This window comes from Furipterus horrens, unplaced genomic scaffold (genome assembly GCF_987537825.1).
Source record: "Furipterus horrens unplaced genomic scaffold, mFurHor1.1.pri manual_scaffold_4, whole genome shotgun sequence".
Classification (NCBI taxonomy): domain Eukaryota; kingdom Metazoa; phylum Chordata; class Mammalia; order Chiroptera; family Furipteridae; genus Furipterus; species Furipterus horrens.
The window spans coordinates 76,981,487-77,002,329 of NW_028327174.1; the positions used below are offsets into that span (position 1 = coordinate 76,981,487).

At 33.1% G+C, this 20,843-nt stretch overlaps 1 protein-coding gene across 8 annotated transcripts in view; it reads right to left on the reverse strand.

The window, feature by feature from the left end:
* The window catches only part of PPP1R12A (protein phosphatase 1 regulatory subunit 12A), a 133,695-nt gene that overhangs the window by 43,214 nt on the left and 69,638 nt on the right, over positions 1–20,843 (reverse strand). For all 8 annotated transcript variants that reach the window (XM_090273662.1, XM_090273659.1, XM_090273663.1 and 5 more), the window contains exons 4-8: positions 14,222–14,381; positions 10,289–10,433; positions 3,712–3,786; positions 2,774–2,862; positions 2,264–2,421 (exon numbers count right to left, since the gene is read on the reverse strand). In XM_090273662.1, coding sequence (XP_090129788.1) covers positions 2,264–2,421; positions 2,774–2,862; positions 3,712–3,786; positions 10,289–10,433; positions 14,222–14,381 — 627 coding nt within the window. The remainder of the gene's footprint in view (positions 1–2,263; positions 2,422–2,773; positions 2,863–3,711; positions 3,787–10,288; positions 10,434–14,221; positions 14,382–20,843) is intronic.

Below are 20,843 nucleotides of genomic sequence, written 5' to 3' on the forward strand. Positions count from 1 at the left end.
CTGATCACACTTAACGCATTAGTGTAGAATTTTATACAATTGTTATATGAAAGTCAACATATAAAGCAACTGATAGCTATACAGTACTAATGTAAAGCAGGTATAATTACCCTGATTTTACAAAGAAATCTGAAATTAAATAAATTACTTACATCTACAATTATATGCATGAAATCAGTCTGCATTCTTAAACACTGCATGCTGGTTCTCATATAATTTGCTTTTATAATTAAAAAAAATTTAATTTGCACATTATAGAAATAAATTATATATTCAATGACTACCTGTTGCTTTAGCTTCCAATTTTGCCCATATTACTGTCACTAAGGCAACAGATATACTGATTCACCTGACCAGCAATGTGACAGCAAATACATAAAAAAATTAAAGCCCTAAGTGACTAGAATCTCTCTCCCATGTGTGTGTGTGTGTGTGTGTGTGTGTATAAAAATCTGTGTATTACTGAAAAATAATTTACTTGTATGATTAACAAACTTCAAAAAAAAAAAGGAATCCCAAACATATCACCTAGCAACAAAGCTAACCTGTATCTGTTAGCTTTTTTAAATGGGAAACAGTTACCAGTATGTTCCTCAATATTTGTTTATTTGGCAATGTTTAGCTTCTCATATTTTCTTATAGGAAATATTTTGCTGAGTAAAAATAAAATGATTCAAAACTGTTATTTTGTTTCTAGAGGACATATAGGTAGTCCAAGAAGTTCTAGGGCTCAATTTGTGTTTAACAAAGGCCACCAAAACTGGTTTTGATAATGATGATAGGTTTTTCACTGAACAAAATCTTAATGGAAATGGTATATATTTTTCTGATAAAGTTATGTTAAAACATCAAGTTATGCAACTCATTGAGAAGGCAATACTGGAATCTCATGCTGTACAGAAGCTGTGAGTCATTAACTGATACAGAAAAAGAAAAATATGAATTAATATAAGCAATTTGGTAAAATCTATGAAAACATAGGTGAGAGAAAAAATGCAGAAAAACAGCATCCTTGATAATAAAAAGGAAAAGAATGTAAATTGTTATAGTAGCTTCATAAAGTACTTTTGGAGCATCTATGAAAATTGAAAATGTGAGTAATAATTCAATTTTAAAGTATATCTACTAGAGAATCTCTCATCCTTATACACAAGGAGGCAATTACACAAATGATCACTGCAGCATTATTTGCAACACCAAAAACTGGAATAAGGTAAATATTTATCAGAAGGGAAATGGATATATTTAATGAATATTATAGAGCAACTAAAGGGATGAGTTACGTAACGATACAGCTATGAACAGATCTAAAAAATACAACTTTTGAGTGAAAAGAAAAGCAAGTTGCATAATAACTCTTAAGGTGTAAAAATAAAAACACAAAACAAGCCCTGACTGGCGTAGCTCAGTTTGTTGAGCGTTGCATCACAAAGCGAAAGGTTGCCCATTTAACTCTTGGTCAGGGCACATGCCTTCATTGTGGGCCAGGTCCCTAGCTGGGGGCATGTGAGAGGCAACCTCTCAATGTTTCTCTCCCTTTCTTTCTCCCTCCTTTCCTCTCTCTCTAAATACGAATAAAAAAAATCTTTTTAAAAGACCCACAAAACAACCATACAATTACTATGTATATTTCTGAAGCTACATGTTAGATAAGTATAAACATAAAAATGGACTAGAAGATTGCAGGAAAAACTCAATGATTGTCTTTGGGAATAAAGGCTTTAAAGGGAAGTAGACTAGGGTACAAAAAGAAGATAAATTTAAAGCAAATACAGTTAATAAGTCTTGATGGTTGGAATATGAATGTTTATTATAGTATACTTTGTTGTGTCATTAAAATTTCTCAAAGTAAATTACCCTATACCCCCACAGGAAAGTATCTTGATTCATCCCCAACTTCTAAAATTTTACTCTTTTTAGGTAATATTTGGGATGCTGCTGGGACCTACTTCTGGACTTTTGGGCCTCAGAAAATAGCAGGAACATTCTTGAATTGCTGCAAACCCATTTACGCCCTATCTATACCATCCTAAGGGAGACTTGGAAGTCTCTGCACCTTCAAACCTAAAAAGGTCAGAAAAGAAAAGGTGAACAAGAGTCTCTAATTAATTAGAGAACTACCTGAAAGGTAATTTACTGACTTGGTAGGTATCCAAACAAGTAGCAAATCAGTCTGAAAAGTTGCAAAATTAAAGTCTGATCTCATCTTACTTTACACTGAATAAAAAAATCACCGAAAACCCTTTTATCTTTCAAATCTTACCTGTTTCAGCTTCTGATTCTGAGTCATCTTCCTCATCTTCTTCACTAGAGCAGCTAGATTCATCTTTCTTTCCTTCTTCTTCATCATCAACCTTTTCTTGTTCCAGAGATTCAATACGGGATGCGTTTTTCTCTGGCTCAATGATTAATGTCTCTTTGCTGTGAAAGGAAAATAGCTTTCAAATAATTATAAAAACAAAAGGTCAAAATACATTAATTTTTTCCAGATACACAAAATCTAACAATCATGCCTGTGATCATCATGCCAACCCATTCATAGCAATAACAAAATCTACTTTAAAAGATTTATTTTTAGAGAGAGGAAGGGAGGGAGGGAGAGGAACACTGATGTGTGATAGATACATCAATAGGTTGCCTCTCGCATGCCCTGAATTGGGGACCTGTCCTGCAGCCTAGGTATGTGCCCTGTGAATCGAACTAGGGACATTTTGGTTCACAGGCTGGCCCTCAATCCACTGAGCCACAGCAGCCAGGGCAATATTTTACTTACTTTTTGAAGGTCTTCTGTGACTGATTATTGTCCATATTGGCTGTTGATTCAATTAGTGGAGATTTCTTCTCCCGTTTTTCACTATGGAGCTTTATAAAAGTTATGCAAAGGAAAATAAGAATACTATTAAAATAACATTAATCAGTAAAACATAAAATTTAACATAACAAACACTAAACAAAATAAAGAAAACATTTAAGTTGTACCTGAAAAGAAAGGGGCTTGCATAAAGAATTAAAAAGGTAAGATAGTTAAAAACTCCATGAAGGAATAAGTTGGATTCTTTTAGAGCCCTCTCAACTTTTGTTCACTAGAAACCCAGGGTTCAATCACCACTTAGGAAGTCTGATGACATTTTAGTTAAAAATCTGTTTTCTAGCTACATCATGCCTTGTTTCTCCAGGGCCTGCTATTTGAGAAATATGAGATTTTATAGCTTCTGTCTTCTAAGAAAACTTACTTTTATTGATTCTGGAAACAGAGGAAGGGAGAAAGAAATTGAGGGAGAGCAACATCAATTGGCTGCTTCTTGCTGTAGCCCTGCTGGGGACCGGACCCGCAACCCAGGCACGTGCCCTGATCAGGAATTGAACCTGCAATCTTTAGATTTGCAGGATGATACCCAGCCAACAGAGCCATGCCCACCAGGGCCTAAGTAAAATGTCTTATAAACTCAGAAGACCATGTTATTCTTCAGGACATATACATTATATAAGTATTTACTTTATGATGGGAAATTTAAAATGGGAATAAGTAACACACAGGTAAAATACCACCATTACTCCTTTATTCTCTTTCACTGTCATTTTAGTTTTATGGTCAGAAAGCACAAAACATTACAAGAATACTCTTTTTTTTTTTTTTTAACCTGTCTGAAATTCAAAGCTATTAAGAGAATTTACTAATGTAGATAATCTTTAGACAGTCATCAAACATACCAGATTTTGTTTCTTTTGTAACTCTTCTAAATATCCCAAAATATCTTCATCTGCTACATCAAAGGCTGTCTGGCCCTAGGTAAGAAACAAGGGGAGGTGATAGTAAAAACTCAATGAATTATAAAATGCCTTTGGTGACTCTATGATTATATAGAAAAAAGATAACATTTTTATGATAGTTATAAAACATAGTACACATAACTCAAAGAAGATGTATGAGAAATCACTGTGAGAGAGAAGCAGCTGACAGACCTTTCCTAACAACTTTATTTAGATATAATTCACAAATCACCCATTTAAAGTATAGAATTCAATTTTTTTCTTAGTATATTCACAAAGTTTTAAAACTATCCACACAAACAATTTCTGAACATTTTGACAAATTAAGTTCCTTAATTTAGCAAAGGAAATAGACATACAAGTCCAGGAAGCACAGAAATTCCCAAACAAGATGGATCCAAAGAGGACTACACAAAGACATATCAAAATTAAAATGTCAAAGGTTAAAGATAAAGAGAGAATCTTAAAAGCAGCAAGAGAAAAGAAGAGTTACCTATAAAGGAGTTCCCATAAGACTATCAGTTAATTTCTCAAATGAAGCTTTGCAGGCAAGAAGGGACTGGCAAGAAGTATTCAAAGTGATGAAAAGCAAGGGCCTACAACCAAGATTACTCTATACAGCAAAGTTATCATTTAGAACGGAAGGGCAGGTGAGGTGCTTCCCAGACAAGGTAAAGCTAAAGGAGCTCATCATCACCAAGCATTATTATATGAAATGTTAAAGGGACTTACTTAAGAAAAAGAAGAAAATCAAAACTATGAACAGTAACATGACAACAAACTCACAACTATCAAAAATGAATTAAAAAACAAACTAAACAACTAGAACAGGAACAGAACCATAGATATGGAGATCATATGGAGGTTTTCAGTGGGGAGGGGCAAAGGGGAGAATACAAGATAAATAGGAAGACGTTAAGAATAGTATTGGAAATGGAGAAGCCAAAGAGCTTATATGCATGACCCATGCACATGAAGTATCCAGGAGAGGGGGGCATAGGAGAAAAAACTGGAAAAACTGTAATAGCAAAATCAATAAAATATACCTTATAAAAAAGAGAAAAAAAACCCACAATGAGATATCATCTCACATCTGTCAGAATGGCAATCATCAATAAATCAACAAATAAAGTGCTGTTGAGGATGTGGAAAAAGAGGAACCCTTTTGCACTGTTGGTGGGAATGCAGACTGGTGCAGCCACGGTGGAAAGCAGTATGGAGTTACCTCAAAAAATTAAAAATGGATCTGCTTTTGACCCAGGGATCCCATTTCTGGGACTATAACTGAAGGAACCCAAAACACTAATCAGAAAGAACATAAGCACCCCTATGTTCATTGCAGCTCTATTTACAATTGCAAGATACGGAAGCAGCCCAAGTGTCCATCAGTAGATGAGTATACTATGGGACATTTACTCAATGGGATACTACTGAGCTATAAAAAAAGAAAAAGTTTTACTCTTTGCGACAGTATGGATGGACCTGGAGAACATTATGCTAAGTGAAATAAGCCAGGCAGAGAAAGATAAATATCATATGATTTCATGCATATGTGGAATCTAATGAACAAACTGAACAAGCAAAATAGAGAGAGACTCATAGATAGCCGGATGAGGGATTGAGCAAAAAAGGAAAAAGGACTCATGGACATGGACAACAGTGTGGCTGGTGATTGCAGAGGGAGATATAAGGGGACTAAACGAGAATTTAATAAATATAATAAAAACTACTAAATAAAAAAGAAAAAGAGCTTCTGATCACACATAGGAAGGATTTTTCCTGCTACCTACATTAGTCCCCATAATAACCCTATTAGTACAGGTTTCAAAAATGCCAAAATATTTAAATTTTTTTCAACTAGAAATCACTTGGAAAGGAAATTCAAATTTCTTTCATAATAGGTGTACCATATGCACAACGAAGCCAGATGGGAAGGTAACAATGACTTCTAAAATCATATAAATTCTTCCATTTAAAAACAAATAAAACATTGTACAACCCTCAACTCTACACCAATATCAGGATAGTGACATCTACTTAGATAGGAGTTACATATCCTAACACAATAAAATATAAGCTACTCAATAAATATTTGAGCTAGTTTCCCTGTCTGTTCATAAAATAAAAGATACGGTCTATGACATTTATCTTAAAAGTTACATAAAATGTTGCTTTATCAAGATAGGGGAATGTATATTATTTAAAATTTACAATATTCAAAGATACTTTTGTATCTGCCTTTTCTTGTTATAAGGTCTTCACAGTAGGAAATTAAGAGGCAATCTATCCTTCCCAACCCAGACTGAAAGTTTTAGCTTTAATAAACCTTTTCCCTCCATTTCCACCTTGAGTATTAAATGCTAAGAATTAAATTTCTTAGCATATAAGAATAAGGGCTGTGAGGCAAAATAATTGCTCAAAATTAGAATGTGACTTTTAGATTATTAATGTATATTAATTCCAGTGTTGCTCTATCAAACTTTGTATGATTAGTTCTATAATGTTACACATGCTACACTTGTTCAGCAAAATGTGTTCAAAACCATGTTTAATATCTCACTGGTTTCTACTTAAATTATTTATGTTAAGTATTTATCAATCCTTCTCCATAAATGAAATATTGCACCTTGAACATTTTAAAGAATTGTAATAAAATTTTAGCAGCAAGTAAATGCAATGCGGTTATAAAGGAAAATTCCTTTATAGGAATAAGAAACAGAATCACCTTGCTAACATTTCTTTTTACTTTCTCCCTCAACAAATGAGTCTTACTTTGCAAACAACAGCTGATAAAGAATAAACAGTAGAAATAAGACTCAGGCTATAATCACAAAAAAAAGTTTCTAATTTCAAAAAAGCACACCCATAAACTCAGTAACTTAACATAACCATGCTCTTTAAACAACTGATAGGGTAGTTATGAAGCTAACCAAATGTAACTACTATAAGGTTACTTTGTGTCATTAATGGGGTAGTAATAAAGTAGGGCACATAAACAATCACTCAAAGCAACCAGGAAACTATTGAGGAGGGCACACACTGAGGTATAAAAAAAATAAAAACTCAATCATAAAAACCATCTTAAAAAATTACTGCTTAAAAAATCAGTTCAATACATCTGTAAATTACTAGAGCCACCCTAGTGCCATTGTTTAACCGCACAGTTCCTTCACTCTTCCTTCCTCACTTGTTCTAATTGAACTGGTTTTGCATGTATGACCTCTCTTCATCTTGACAACAACCAATAAAACAGTCAGAACAAGCATTATTATGATTCCCATTGTACAGATGAAGAAACCTAGGCTCTGAGTATGTGGTATTTGCCCAAGGTCATGCAGGTAATGAAGAGAAAGTGGGAATATAATCTGAATCTTTTGTTCCATTGCTTTACAGAAAATAAAATGCTCAGACAGAATAACAGTAGCAATTTTGTAATTTACTTAAATCTTTAAAATGGCAGCTATGAAGCTAAAAAATTGTCTACTAATGACTGTAATACTACATTTAAAGAAAATTCCAACTACAAAGGCACCTTAGTTAATATTTTTAAAAAGCTAATATTCGAGTATGTTCTAGTAAAAATTCTTTTAATTAGTTAAGGAAAATAAAATAAAAACCTTTCTATTTAAAATCTGTATCACATAACTTATAAGTTAAAATGACAGCGAATGCGTTATAGAGTTTGCAAATAAGTTGAAGAAATGAGGCTTACATTTCTAAATACTGTAACTTTAGAATATTTTCCCCATTTTCATGGAGAAAAATTTCAGGCTTTCTATGATATGATTTATTGCATTTTCTATATTACACATTTCCCAAATGATGTTTTCTATTAGTAAAGAATTTACCTAAACTTCGAAAGTATCTTAACTACATTTCTTGATATCATTTTAATAAGAAATTTAGTAAAAAATTTTAATCTGCAAGTACTGAAGAAAGTATCAAATGACAAGATAAATTTATATAGGCAGGCTTACACAATTAAGAAGAATTTGTTTTGATTGAGCATGAAATATTTTAAAATGTAGCCAATGAAAACAGAGACAGCCTAGGTCACACAGGCAAAATGATCAAATTAAGTCATATTAAAATATCTTCCATTACTATAGAATATAATTCTCAAAAAAAATAAAAATAAAAATAAAGGGAGCTGTATTGTGTATATTTATGTCATAAGAGTCTTTGGAATCTTATGAATATTATGTAGCCCCTTGCTATTAAAAAGTCTGAAAACTTCTGACACTTTCAAAGAAAAATCATATTTTGATAAAAATTTAAAAATCACATTTTTACAACTTATGAGTTAGTATCAGGAAAAATAAAACATATGAGAACACAAAAACTAAGAAAAGTTGCAAAGAACTTAGCAGACTAAATGGAAACAATTATTAAGGTGTTATGAAAATTACTTGACTTTCTGATCATGTTTCTGAATCTGCAAAACTCAGGTAACTTTACACAGTTGTGAAAAGGATAGCACTGTCCCCAAACAAGTTAAGAACCAAAAATTTTTAAGAAATATGAGGCTCAATTCTCTAAGATCATATAAAGATGCACTAATGTGATAAAATGAGGAGATATTAAAATATAAGGTGACCCAAGGAACTGCTAATAGTAATATAGAAAAAAAGAACATAAAGCAAACTGATTTTATGTGTAGTTTCTCTCTAGATAGAGCACAATTATGAATTATATGGCATAAGAGTTGGACAATGATAGGACAGGTGCAAGATAAAATAATTTTTTCTCATATGTACTATATATTGTGTATGTTTTACTAGCAAAACAAGATGTTTAAAGTAGGAAGTGATATAATCTTTTTGGAAAACTATTTCAAGTAATAAGCTTCTCTCTTCTGGTCCTTATCTGGAGGCCACTATCACTGAATGAACCAGTATCAGCACTGACCCTGTCAGTGGACAAGTGGCCTGTAGGGGGCACAATTTGGGAGACAGGAATGTAGAACAGAGATCAGAAGGTACACAAGTAATTAATTTGCTAATTTCTTCAGAAAAATCCCAGCTGCTGAGGAAATTTCTACACAGGAGAGGAATATGGATTACCAAGCTAAAATCAGCTGGCCTTTAACTTAAAATTAAGTAGTATCAACATTTATCTGTCTTCTAATGCTCATTACAAAACAGAAAACTTAAAAAAACAGACAAAACAAATTATCAATAGTTTTGATACAAATTTAGATTGAAGACAATCATTTTTAAGGGCAAACCTATATTTACAGATGGATCACTCTCCAACATTTTTTATCTTGACTTGCCTGAAGATTTTCACCATTTCCTATGATTTTTCTTGCCTGCACATTTCTTATTTAAAAAAAATATATGAAGTACTCCAGAAAGAACCAAGAAGTTCAGGGGGTTCCTTTACCTCTTTATGGCAATAACTAAGACACACATCTACACTAGCACCTTCAACCTCCACACACTTACCTGTGGATAAAATCTTAGGTATGTGTTATATCTCTTTCCTTTGCAGATCCCTAATTAGAAACTGCATTTATTAAGAGTAACCAGCATCAGCACCCATATTTAATGGACACAATACAATACAACACAATGAATAAAAATAAGATCATTTTAGGATCCTATGCTAAGTAATTTACTACATTAGCCTATGAAATAAAATATATAAGGGATATATCCAATGGAAGTTGAGGAAAATTAAGCTCACTAGAAGAGACATGTTTAGAGCTCTACAACTGCTGGTAAATAACCTTATCATCTATGGACATGGGGTGGGAGGGAACTAGTAAGAATACTGGTAACAGTGGTAACTGAATAATGGCACCTGAAAAGGATCAAAGGAGAAAAATCTAATAAGGAATCTTATAACTTGAATATGTTCATGATTTTGCAAAAAGCACTTATATAACATTTGCTCCCTCTACCTAATGGGGTAACATTCAAGTAAATCACTTACCTCGTTAAACTTTTCTCATCTGCAAAACTAGGAGACTAGATGTTGCATCTCAATAATCTTATCTGGCATACAACTTTATGGTTTTTACTGTTCTCACCTGATACAAAACCCTCAGTTGTTTAAGTGACTATCCTTGTCACTTAAAAAGCTACTATAAGCAAGCTAACTGAACTATAACGTACAAAGAATTAGAAACACTCTTCTACATGTATTCCAACTCATAAATATAATAATGGAAGAAAACATTCTTATAGAGATCCAAAATTTTCTTAAGTTATAAATTCTTAAAAATACATTGTAATATAAATTGAAATACCCAAATCTACTCTACATATATGGTAATAATGATTATTGAAAAAACAGCAATTCTTTCTATGCTGAATAAAGGCCAAAACCACCTCATAGGTAGCTGAAAAAGGCTTAAACAATTAATAATAAAAATCAGTAAGTAATTGACAGAATATTACTTTAGTTAGTAAAACTTAATACAATTATATAATTTATATTCTTTTAATATTTTTAAGACTAAAATTATATTCCTAAAAGTTAAAATGTTTAAAATACATTTAAAAGGCCTTACCACTTTGTTAACCATCTCCATATCACACAGATTGTCCACTAATATTCGACATGCTTCTTCTTTACCCCAGTGAGCTGCAGCATGAAGAGGTGTCCAGCCATCATAATCTTTAATATTAACATCATAGCCTGCCTGTATTAAAAGTCTAAAGAAATTATAGTTAGATAAATAATCATTAAAAACTAGAAATGAACAAATGTAATCAACAGCTTTATACCATGCAAGTTAACAAAAATTTGCAGTATATTTCTCTTTTCATAGTTCAATCACCCCCTCTTGTCAATGAAAGAGGGCAAAGAAAGCAATCCTCAGGAAACATTGGCAAAGAGCATCTTGAGTTACTGCTATAATAATGCATTCAGCTTTATTTAATTCCTAATGAGTATAAGTCTTATGATTGGCTGAAACACTAATTAATTCTTGCTAATATGACTTGCAATTAAAAATTTCATAGGAGAACTTAGAATTTTTCAATGTGAGATAAAAAATTACTGGATCAATTTGTATGTTAAACTGATTTATTGTAGGAAAGTCTTTAGGTGCCCATATGATAAATCATCTCAGGCTGAATATATTCTAAAAATATACCTGTATCAAACAAGCTTACTTCGTAGTGTTTCTGTTCCCTTACATTTAAGGAACTTGTTTGTGAAAGCTTTCACACACCTTTATGATCTACCATGGGAAATTTTTGAAGGAAAATGACAATCTGACTGTTAGGAACAAAACAAAGCAAAACAAATATTCCAAAGGGTAGAGTCTACTTTTCTGTAGCAGTAGAAAGCATATATTTCAATCATCAACAAAGCTAGAAAACAGAAATATATTTTAATACAATGCAAAGAGTTGCACAAATTATGTTAGTATGCCCTTCTAAGTGTATACTGACACCAACCTTTATTTTATTTAGAAATTAAGCTCACAGAGAGCAGAGAATGGGTCTATGAATTGCACATAGCACAGCCCCACACACACAGGCGAAACAGTAAATACTTTACAACTCATGAAATCTGGTGACCTTTACCTTACTTTCCAAGATGTTGAGCTTGAGAAGGGCTTCTTTTTACCTACAGAAGGTGGTAGTGATAGCTAATATATAACCCTTCATTTATTTATGTTTTAAGAACTGATTCCCTATTTCCTAACAATATCTAAAGCAGCTGTTTCCAATTCTGGCTCCATAGCAGAACTATCTGAAGAGTTTGTTAAAAAATAAAAAAATTTCCCTAGCTCCATCCCAGATCTACTGGATTAAGCAGTTTATTAGGAGATGTGCCCTGTAAATCTATTTTTAATAAGTCCTCTATATGATTCTCATACCACTGCCTGTCACCTGCCTGAAGACCAACTTTCAAAAGCCGCCAATCTTGTAAAGGGGCTAACACATACAAATCCAGAGATTTAAATAAAAATATGTCAAGTAAGGTAGTGACAGAAATAATACTGGGATATAATAAACAATATCCTCCATTAGAAAATATGAACTATAATAATAATAAATATCCTGAACAACATAAAATTATAAATATCTGGGAGCTTGTGTGGAAAGTCAGGAAGGTAGATACATTAACCCCTCCAAATCCCTCAACTATGTGATTATTAGTATATGCCATTCAAAAAAATATAAGACAGTACTTATTATATTTAAAGAGCTTCTAATGGAGGACAAAAGTCAAGTAAAACAATAATCAACCCTCAGACAGGTTCTATGATGGAGATGCAATGGGAGTACAGAACCGAAAAGCACCAAAATCAATTGAAAGGGGTTTGCGCGTTTGCGGGGAAAGGGGTAAGCAGGTCTAAGAATACATTTGAAAAAGGTACACTCTTTTTTGATTTTACATATATTTTTATTTATGTAGCTGCATAAATAATATATTCAACAGGTGCAAAAATAAGAAAGAATAAAATGCTGTATAGGGAAGTCATTCTCCTACTGCTGACCTTGAACCAGTTTCCCCTTCCTATAGAATAACCAAGCTACTAATTTTGATTGACTCCTCAGAGAAGTTTTATACATTTGTAAGTAAATACAATTAAAAGATTTTAAATAAACACAAATTATGCATACTGCTCTCTTTGGTTTTGACATTTAACAATGCGTCCTAGTGCTCTTTCCATATCTACATGTAGTGTTTTCATTGCTACAGAGTATTCAAGTAAAAGGATGTACCGTAATTTATTCAGCCATTCTCCTACTCCTATTACAAACAATGCTGTTAGCACATGCCTTACTTCCTATGTGAGTGAGAATATCTGTTAAAAAATTCCCGGAGGTAGAATTGTTAAGCCAAAGAATAACTGTTTCTTTGACAGAATTTGCTCAACTGTCATTTATTTTTCTACCAGTAATGTAAGAGTCCTTTTTTCCAATCTTGCCAACACAGGATGCCAAACATTGTAATCTTTATTTATATGATAGATGAAAAATGATAATTCTTTATAGCTTTAGAAACTGCACTTATTATGAATGAAGTTGAGCATTTTATTTTTCATAGGCTTAAGAGCCTTGAACCGAGTCAAACGATTGAAAGAAATGTGCCTTCAACTTGAAGAGATGGTGATCACTCATAGGTATCTAGACCTTCACAGGTATCTAGACAGAGACAAGAGTAGGCATTAAGACATCATGTCAGAACTTCAAGTATATATAGATGGAATAATGCATGCCTAAGGAGCAATGATAGCAGCTTAGTTTAAAAGAGGAGCCAGTGGCCAGATGACAAATGGCCTTATGTGCTAAGGTGAGAAATTTAACATATATACTGATCCCCACTGAAAATCTTAATGAAGGATTTTTAAGAACCTGGATAACCTAATTACAAAGAACACTTGAAAGTAGTCTAGAATCTATTTTACAGTGTAATCCAGTACTCATATATGTTTGTAGAAAAAAGTTTTAACAAATCATATTTACCTTTACCATATGCAATACTCTTTGCTATTTCCAATTCTTTCTTTAAAAAATGCTCTGGCAATTCACTAAGTTCAATTCATGACCTGCTAACCGGGCAGAAAGTTTGAAAAGTTTTGGATTAGAGGGAAACAGATGGGGGACAAGGAAACTGATTAACTGTACTACTCTAAGAGAAGGCTTAAGTTATTCAAGTAAGTAGGGACTGAAAAAAGGAGGAAATCTAGGAATCGTTGATACAAACTGCTTCACTGTTTTTACTGAGAGGAATTAGAATATGACATTAGAAACCTAAGAGGAACAAAAGCAATATAAAGGGTACAGTAGATTTTGCTAGGACCAGTCGTACTTCCTTTCATATACATGTAACAAAAGTTTTGCTCTGAATTTTTTCACATAGTTGCCAACATCTTTGCAATGTGGAAGTACAAAAAAAAAATATTGTAACATAAAGAAGCTTTGCTCCAAGGAAATTTATAACATACAGTCTAAGTGGCTTACAGCTCAATATTTACTCTTATGCTAATAGTATTTGAGTCCCAGTGTTCACGTAGTAAAAAGAAACTGTATTTTAGATATTACATGTTTATAAATATTTAATATGAACCAAGCTCTCAGAATTCTGGAAATTAGGCTATCAAAATAAACAGAAATATGTTAATATGTGACATTGTTCTTAAGTTTCAGAAACCAGAGTTCACTAATCTGGGAATCTCAAAATGACTCTGTGATAATTTATTAGCCCAGAAAGTAACAGATAGTGGTGGTCTGACACTTCATAACTTATTGAAAATTGCAACTAAAGAAAATGACAGTAAAATAATAAAAATTTGAGAGTGAAAAAAAGTTTTAGAAACAAAGCAATAATAAACATTGAAGGTAGCTTTTCTTTCTGCAAATGGACATTAAATAACATTTATAAGCTGTTTTGAAATGTCTGCAGGTATCTTAAGAAAAGGAAGACTGAAATAAAGAAAACAAACCAAAGTAGGAAAACAATGGTGAAAAACCATACTTACTTTAAAACTTCTGTATAGCCTTTAGCAGCTGCAACATGAAGTGCTGTACCTCCAGATTTTGCATGCCGGACATCATTTATATGACCACTATTTAGCCATTGTCTTGCATCTCTTAGCATTATCCGTTCTTCTTCCTTTCGAGCTGCTTCTATGTCAACCCCTGAGAAAATTAAAATTGTTTTTATTTTTATTTATAGGAAATATTCTTTCAATGTTGGAAAACAAAATTATCTAAAACATTTCAAGTTTAAATAAAAATTAAAAGTGAAAAATAATTTTGAATAATGGGCTGCTTATAACAAACTGGTTAAATAAAAAAATGTACAAATATTGTAGATATTTTATTATCCTGATCTACTGATGATTTAGTTTTTACCCCACCATATTATTTTGGCTTAAAAATTTTTTTTTCTGATTATTCTTTTTGTTTTTAAGAATGTGAATGTTTTTCTAGTATATCTCTTGAAAAAATGTTTTCAAAAAACAATCATATGTAATTAAATCTCAAATTTCCATCTACTGCTTTGACCAGTTCTCTGAACTCTAACCTATTAGTTACAAATAAATGTTCACTGAACACTTCAACTTGGAGGTGCTATCTTCATCTAAAATTTACAAGACCTTAAAACAGATTACTTCTCTATCAAACTCTCTTTCCTTTTCCAATATAACTATATTGTCCATACCATTAGTGCTAGTTTTAAAATTTAATAAGTTATACCACTGTTCATTAATTTAAAATAATTTATTAAGCACTGTCTTGGCTGAGATAGTTCCAAGAAGGCACAGGATACTCTAGTTCTTACCTTCAAAGAGATCAACATCCTGAAAACAAAAAGTAAAATAGAAAAGATAATCCTGAAATTCATGAACTGTCTTATGGCTTCACCGGCTAGCTATTTAATAAATAGTACATAGCACAAGACATTTACAATCTTACTAGAGAAGAATATGAACTTATTAAAGGTAAAGATAATGATTTTTTATCTTGTATCCCTACTATGTAGATGAGTACTTGATAAAAAGTAAAAGGGATCAATAAGTAAACGTTTACTAAAGAATAAATAAACGAGTAAAAAATAATCACGCTCACATCTCAGTTAAGATCTTCTACAAATCATATCCATGTACTTAACTATTTGATCAGGCCTTTTTTTTTATCAGTCCATATGTCCAATAAGCACTGACTGTCTCCTATATGTCAGTACTTTGTAAAGTGCTTTGTAAGTTCACTTCATAAAGTGAACTTATGTTGAACATGTATATCTGTGAAGAAAAATAAAGCAGGGTAAAAGGACAGAGAATAATGAGAAAGAGGTGTTATTTCATATTAGTTGATACCAGTCCTTTGATAAGGTGACATTTACAGCAAGAAAGGAAGCGAGTGAGAGTCATACTATATTATAGGAGGACATTCTAGGCAGAGGGAAATAGTAGTAGGCTCTGAGGAAGAAGCCTGCTTGGAATGATCTTTTGATTAGGAAAACCAGGGTATTTACAATGAACAGGGTGACACAATCTAACTTATTTTAAGAGTATCACAAACTAAAATGGTAAGAACAAAAACTGAAGTATTAATTTGAAAGCTATGGCAATAATTCAGGGAAGAGATGATGGTTACTAAAACCAGGGTGGTAGCAGTGAAGTTATTAAAAAGGTTAGATTCTGTGTTCTCTAAGGAACACCAATGGAATTTGTTGGTAGTTTGGGTATAGGAGAAAAAGAGAAATCAAGGATGAATCAATGGTTTTTAGACTGGGCAATTTGAAGAAGTTTTTAATATGAAAAATGTGAAGTTTGAGATGCCTTAATAAACATTTAATTGAAGATATCAAGTAGTAAGCTGGATATCTGAAGTCTAGGGAACAGAAAAGAGATCAAGACTGGCAAATAACTTAATATGACAAAATAATATTCGCCCTGGCCAGTGTGGCTCAGTGGACTGAGTGCTGGTCTGCGAACCAAAAAGTCGCTGGTTTGATTCCCAGTCAGGGCACATGACTGGGTTGTGGGCCAGGTCCTGGGTTGGGGGTGTGCGTGAGGCAGCCAATCCATGTTTTTCTCCCTTTTTCCCTCACTTCTCTCTCTAAAAATAAATAAATAAAATCTTAAAAAAAAAACAACCCCAAACAATGATATGCCATGGGTACCTCAACTCAATACTACAATGTTTACTCAATTTTCTCCAGGCAAACTCCTTGCTGCTTGTCTTGTAATTACTATACTAGGTACCAATACTTAACCAACAACATGGAAGACATCCTTAATCCATTCCTTTAATTACTAGATGTTGAGTAGACCATCTGCTATTACCATTCTTAGTTTATATCTTATGTCTCACACTTTGCCTGATATTACTGGCTTTTAACTCATTCAGTGTCAGTCTCTTCTGATTCATTGCACACACCAATGTCACACTAGTTTTTCTGTATCAAAATATAATTACCCTGGTCAAGTGGCTCAGTTGGTTGGAGTATTGTTCTGTACACCAAAAGGTTGCAGGTTCAATCCCCGGTTGAGACATGTGCAGGAGGCAAAATCAATGTTGCTCTCTCATATCAATGACTGTCTGTCTGTCTTTCTCTCCCTTCCTTTCTCTCTAAACATCAATAAATATATCCTTGGGTAAGGATTTTTAAAAAATTAGAAAATATATAATTATTGGCTTTTTCTACATAAGTTGCTCACATCCTGTAAGAGAAAGCTGAAGCACTTTAGTGTAGCACACAAAGCCTCTTATGATTTGGTCTCAATGCTTTTTTAGTCTCTAGACTTTCTCCTCCATCATCACCCATTATTTTAACCATCTAGATCTCTGCTTAGGTCCCTAATGGCATCATGCTTGTGTGCTGCTGTACAAGCTTTATCCTCTTCCTGGGTTTGTATCCTGGACTGACTAACAAATTACCGTTTACTCAGGACACAAATAAACTGTTGAACTGAAACTGAACTTTTTATTAAAGAGTAGACCTAATTGAAAAAAAGTTTTAATCCCAAGATTATACAAGTACAGGTAAAGCCATCTTCAAATGAAAGATTGTAATATCTAATTATCACATTTGAAAGAATGTACAACAAAGTTTTCCCAAATAGACCTTCTAAAAACAATCAATTATATACACTATATATGTGTAATAAACAAAACCTATTATAATCCTTATTTTAAAAGTTATTACCACTTTGGCCCTGGCCAGATAGCTCAGTTGGTTAGTGTTGTCCCAATAAGCCAAGGTTATGGGTTTGATCCCTGGTCAGGGCACATACAAGAATCAACAAATGAATGCAAAAGTAAGTGGAACCACAAATTGATATTTCTCTTTCTCTCTCCCTTCAATAAATTAAAAACAAACAAACAAACCACAATTTCCATAATGAAGCATTTTCATGTATATTAAAAATTTCCTACTAAACGATAATTGACCTTTACTTAAGATGCCTTCTAATGTTATTCAGAAAAAAATTATAAAGCTGCATTATAAAACATGAACCTCTTTAATATCTTTATCATTTTTTTCCTTTACCATCTTAAACATTCTGAGTTTCACTGTCTTTTACTATTCTAAATGTCCTCTGGACTTAAAATAAAAAAACAAAACCTACTTCTATGTATGTATGTACATACGTCCTTATTTATTTTTAGAGAAAGTGGAAGAGAAGGAGAAAGAGAGGGAGAGAAATATTAATTGGCTGCCTCTCGTATGCACCCTGAGCGGAGACTGAACCTGCAATCTAGGTATGTGCCCTGACCAGGAATCGAACTGACAACCTTTTGCTTTGCAGAACGATGCCCAACCGAGCCACGCGTAGGTCAGGGCAAAAATATCTACTTCTTACTTTTAAATTTATCTAAGTTCATGCTATGTTTATCTAATTATAAAACAATTACCCTTTTGTGCTTCCAAATAATGCTCTTCTATGAATTATATAAAAACAAAACTTGAGTTTAAAATTAAAGTGTATATATATATATATATATAGAGAGAGAGAGAGAGAGAGAGAGCGAGAGAGAGCAGGATGACAGCTAAGGTGGGGGCAGGGGAAAGGCTGGGGGTCGAAGAATTGAGCAAAAAGCAAAAAGGACTCATGGACATGGACAACAGTATGATGATTTGTATGTGGGGGGGCGGTGGGTATAACAGGACTAAATGGTAATGGGAAAAATACAATAATAAATTAAAGTATATGTAAATGGAAATTTCTTATTCTTAACAAAATCCAGTTAGAAAAACTCTTATCTTGTTCTTAAAATTAAAAAAAGTTTACTGATTAGAGTTGTAGATCCTCCTTAGTTCATTAAAATTTAAAAAAAAAAACTTCATTGTACTATATATTACAACATTTGCTTTCTAATCCCAGTGCTTTAACTAGTTAGTGATCTTGAGAAACCCACAAGTTCTCTGAATATTAGTATAGTGGGTTAAGAACAGATACTGAAACTAGACTGAATTTCAACCCCTGATCTGCCACTTACACTTGGGCAAGATACTTAATCTATGCTAATATTCAGTTTCTTTATTTGTAAACTAGGGGTAATGAAAGTACCTACTCCACATAGGGTTGTTGTGAGGATTAAATTACTTGATGTACCTGAAGTGTTTAGCTCAGGAGTGCAAGGTGTTAACTACCATTATCAGATCTAGAAGTCTATGATTCTGCTTCTTTTTTCTTGCTTTATGGTCCAATAGAAAGTAAATATTATAATGTGTTTAACTGGTCTTTAATCCACCCACTATAATTTTAAGGTTAAACAATGAAAACAATTGATAGTAAAACTAAATTGGATATGGTATAATACAGTGATTAGATTATTTAACATCTGTCAGTACTACTGAAAAACAATAAATATTAGGTTGAAATGCAGCCAAATCTCTTAGGTAAGAAAAATAGAATTAAATCAAAATTTGGTCTGCTAAGAGATAAAAAAACTGATTTGTGCCCCAAGTTGCAAAAAGAAAATTACATTAAACAATGAGAAATCTTATCACTACTAGAGATATATACAGGGTGCTCTTTTTAAAATTATCAAAATCTATTAGTGATGTCCCCACCTTTTCATTTCTGAAAACTATAGTTATGCAGTATAAATACATTCCCATTACATAAAAAGTGAACATAATTAAGTTTTCTAGGAGAAATCCTTAATAAACGCAGTCTGCCTCTGGCTGGGAGGCTCAGTTGGTTGGGGCATTGTCCTGTACACCAAAAGACTGTGGGTCTGATCCTTGGTTACGGCATATACCTAAGGTTGTGGGTTTGACCCCCGATCAGGGGCACATATGGCAGGCAACCAATCAATGCTTCTCATATTGACGCCCCCCCCCGCCCCCCGCCTTTCCTCTTTCTCAAAAATCAAAATAAACATATCCTCGAGTGAGGATTTAAAAAATAATAATAAAACGCAGTCTGCTACAGTGATGAAGAGTGTGGGTTCAAATTATCTATCACACTCTTTGGGACTGAACTTACAGCATCACTTTCTACCCATATGATCTTGGGCAAATCATTAAAGCCTCAATTACTCATCTGTAAAATGGAGATAATAATAGTATTAACCTCTTAAATTACTGTGAGGATGAAATGAAATAATGCATAAAGCCCTTTGTTCAATGCCTGGCATATAACCAGCATTTAATAAGAGTTAGCTACTATTATTAGTATTAGCTTTTCACTTTTCAGTTCCAGGGCAATCTCATCTATGTTTTCCCAGAATTCTTCTTCATGTATTATCCTCCCATATTTACATTTTCCATCCTGACACCTCCTAAGTTCCAACAGTGTACCAGACACTGTTGTCTAGATATGCTTTAGCCACCACAGAGTCAATATATCCCAAAACAAACTCATGTACTTCCTAAATCTTTTCTGACTTTGCCCCACATTTTCCCATATAAATTCATCTAGTCATCATTTCTTAAACTGGAAATTTCAGGAAGCAAATGATTTTGTCCTTCTTCTCTGTATTCAATTCTTCACCAGACTGTTTTAATTTTACCTTAACATTTCCTCGAGACAGCCCTACTTTCCCATCTTAAATGTAATAGTTTGGGCCCTTATCATCTTTCACCTGGACTAATATTTAAGAGCCTTCTTCAAAGATGGCATAACACCATGAACCTCTCATTTTAATTCATCCTCCAAAATGCTACCAGCTTTATTACTAAAAACCAAATCCAATTTAATTAGATTAATTTCCTGCTGAGATCTTTGTTGCATCTGTCTAATGGCTACAAAATACATGTTCTTCACCATATGGGTCCAGTCCAATCTTTTCAGTCTCACCTCCAACTGCTACTAATTCCATCCTGACTTTCCATTTCCATTACAATTCTAATGAATTCCCCATGTAAGCTACGTCTCCAATTCCTTTTCTTTACACATGTAAATAGCCTTGTCTGACATGCCTTTTCTGTCCACACTGCCTCCCTTCCTGCCAAACTCCTCAGATGTCATCACTCTGAAACTCTCCTGACTACTGCAGTTAGTCATAGCCTTTTCTGTTATCCCACAACATTCTGTTCTTATCTATATTTTAATATGTAACACACTGCACTGTGAACCTCTGTTAATATATTTGTCACTTTGAAATTCTTAAGAACAAAGATTGCCTTCTTTTTTTCCTTCA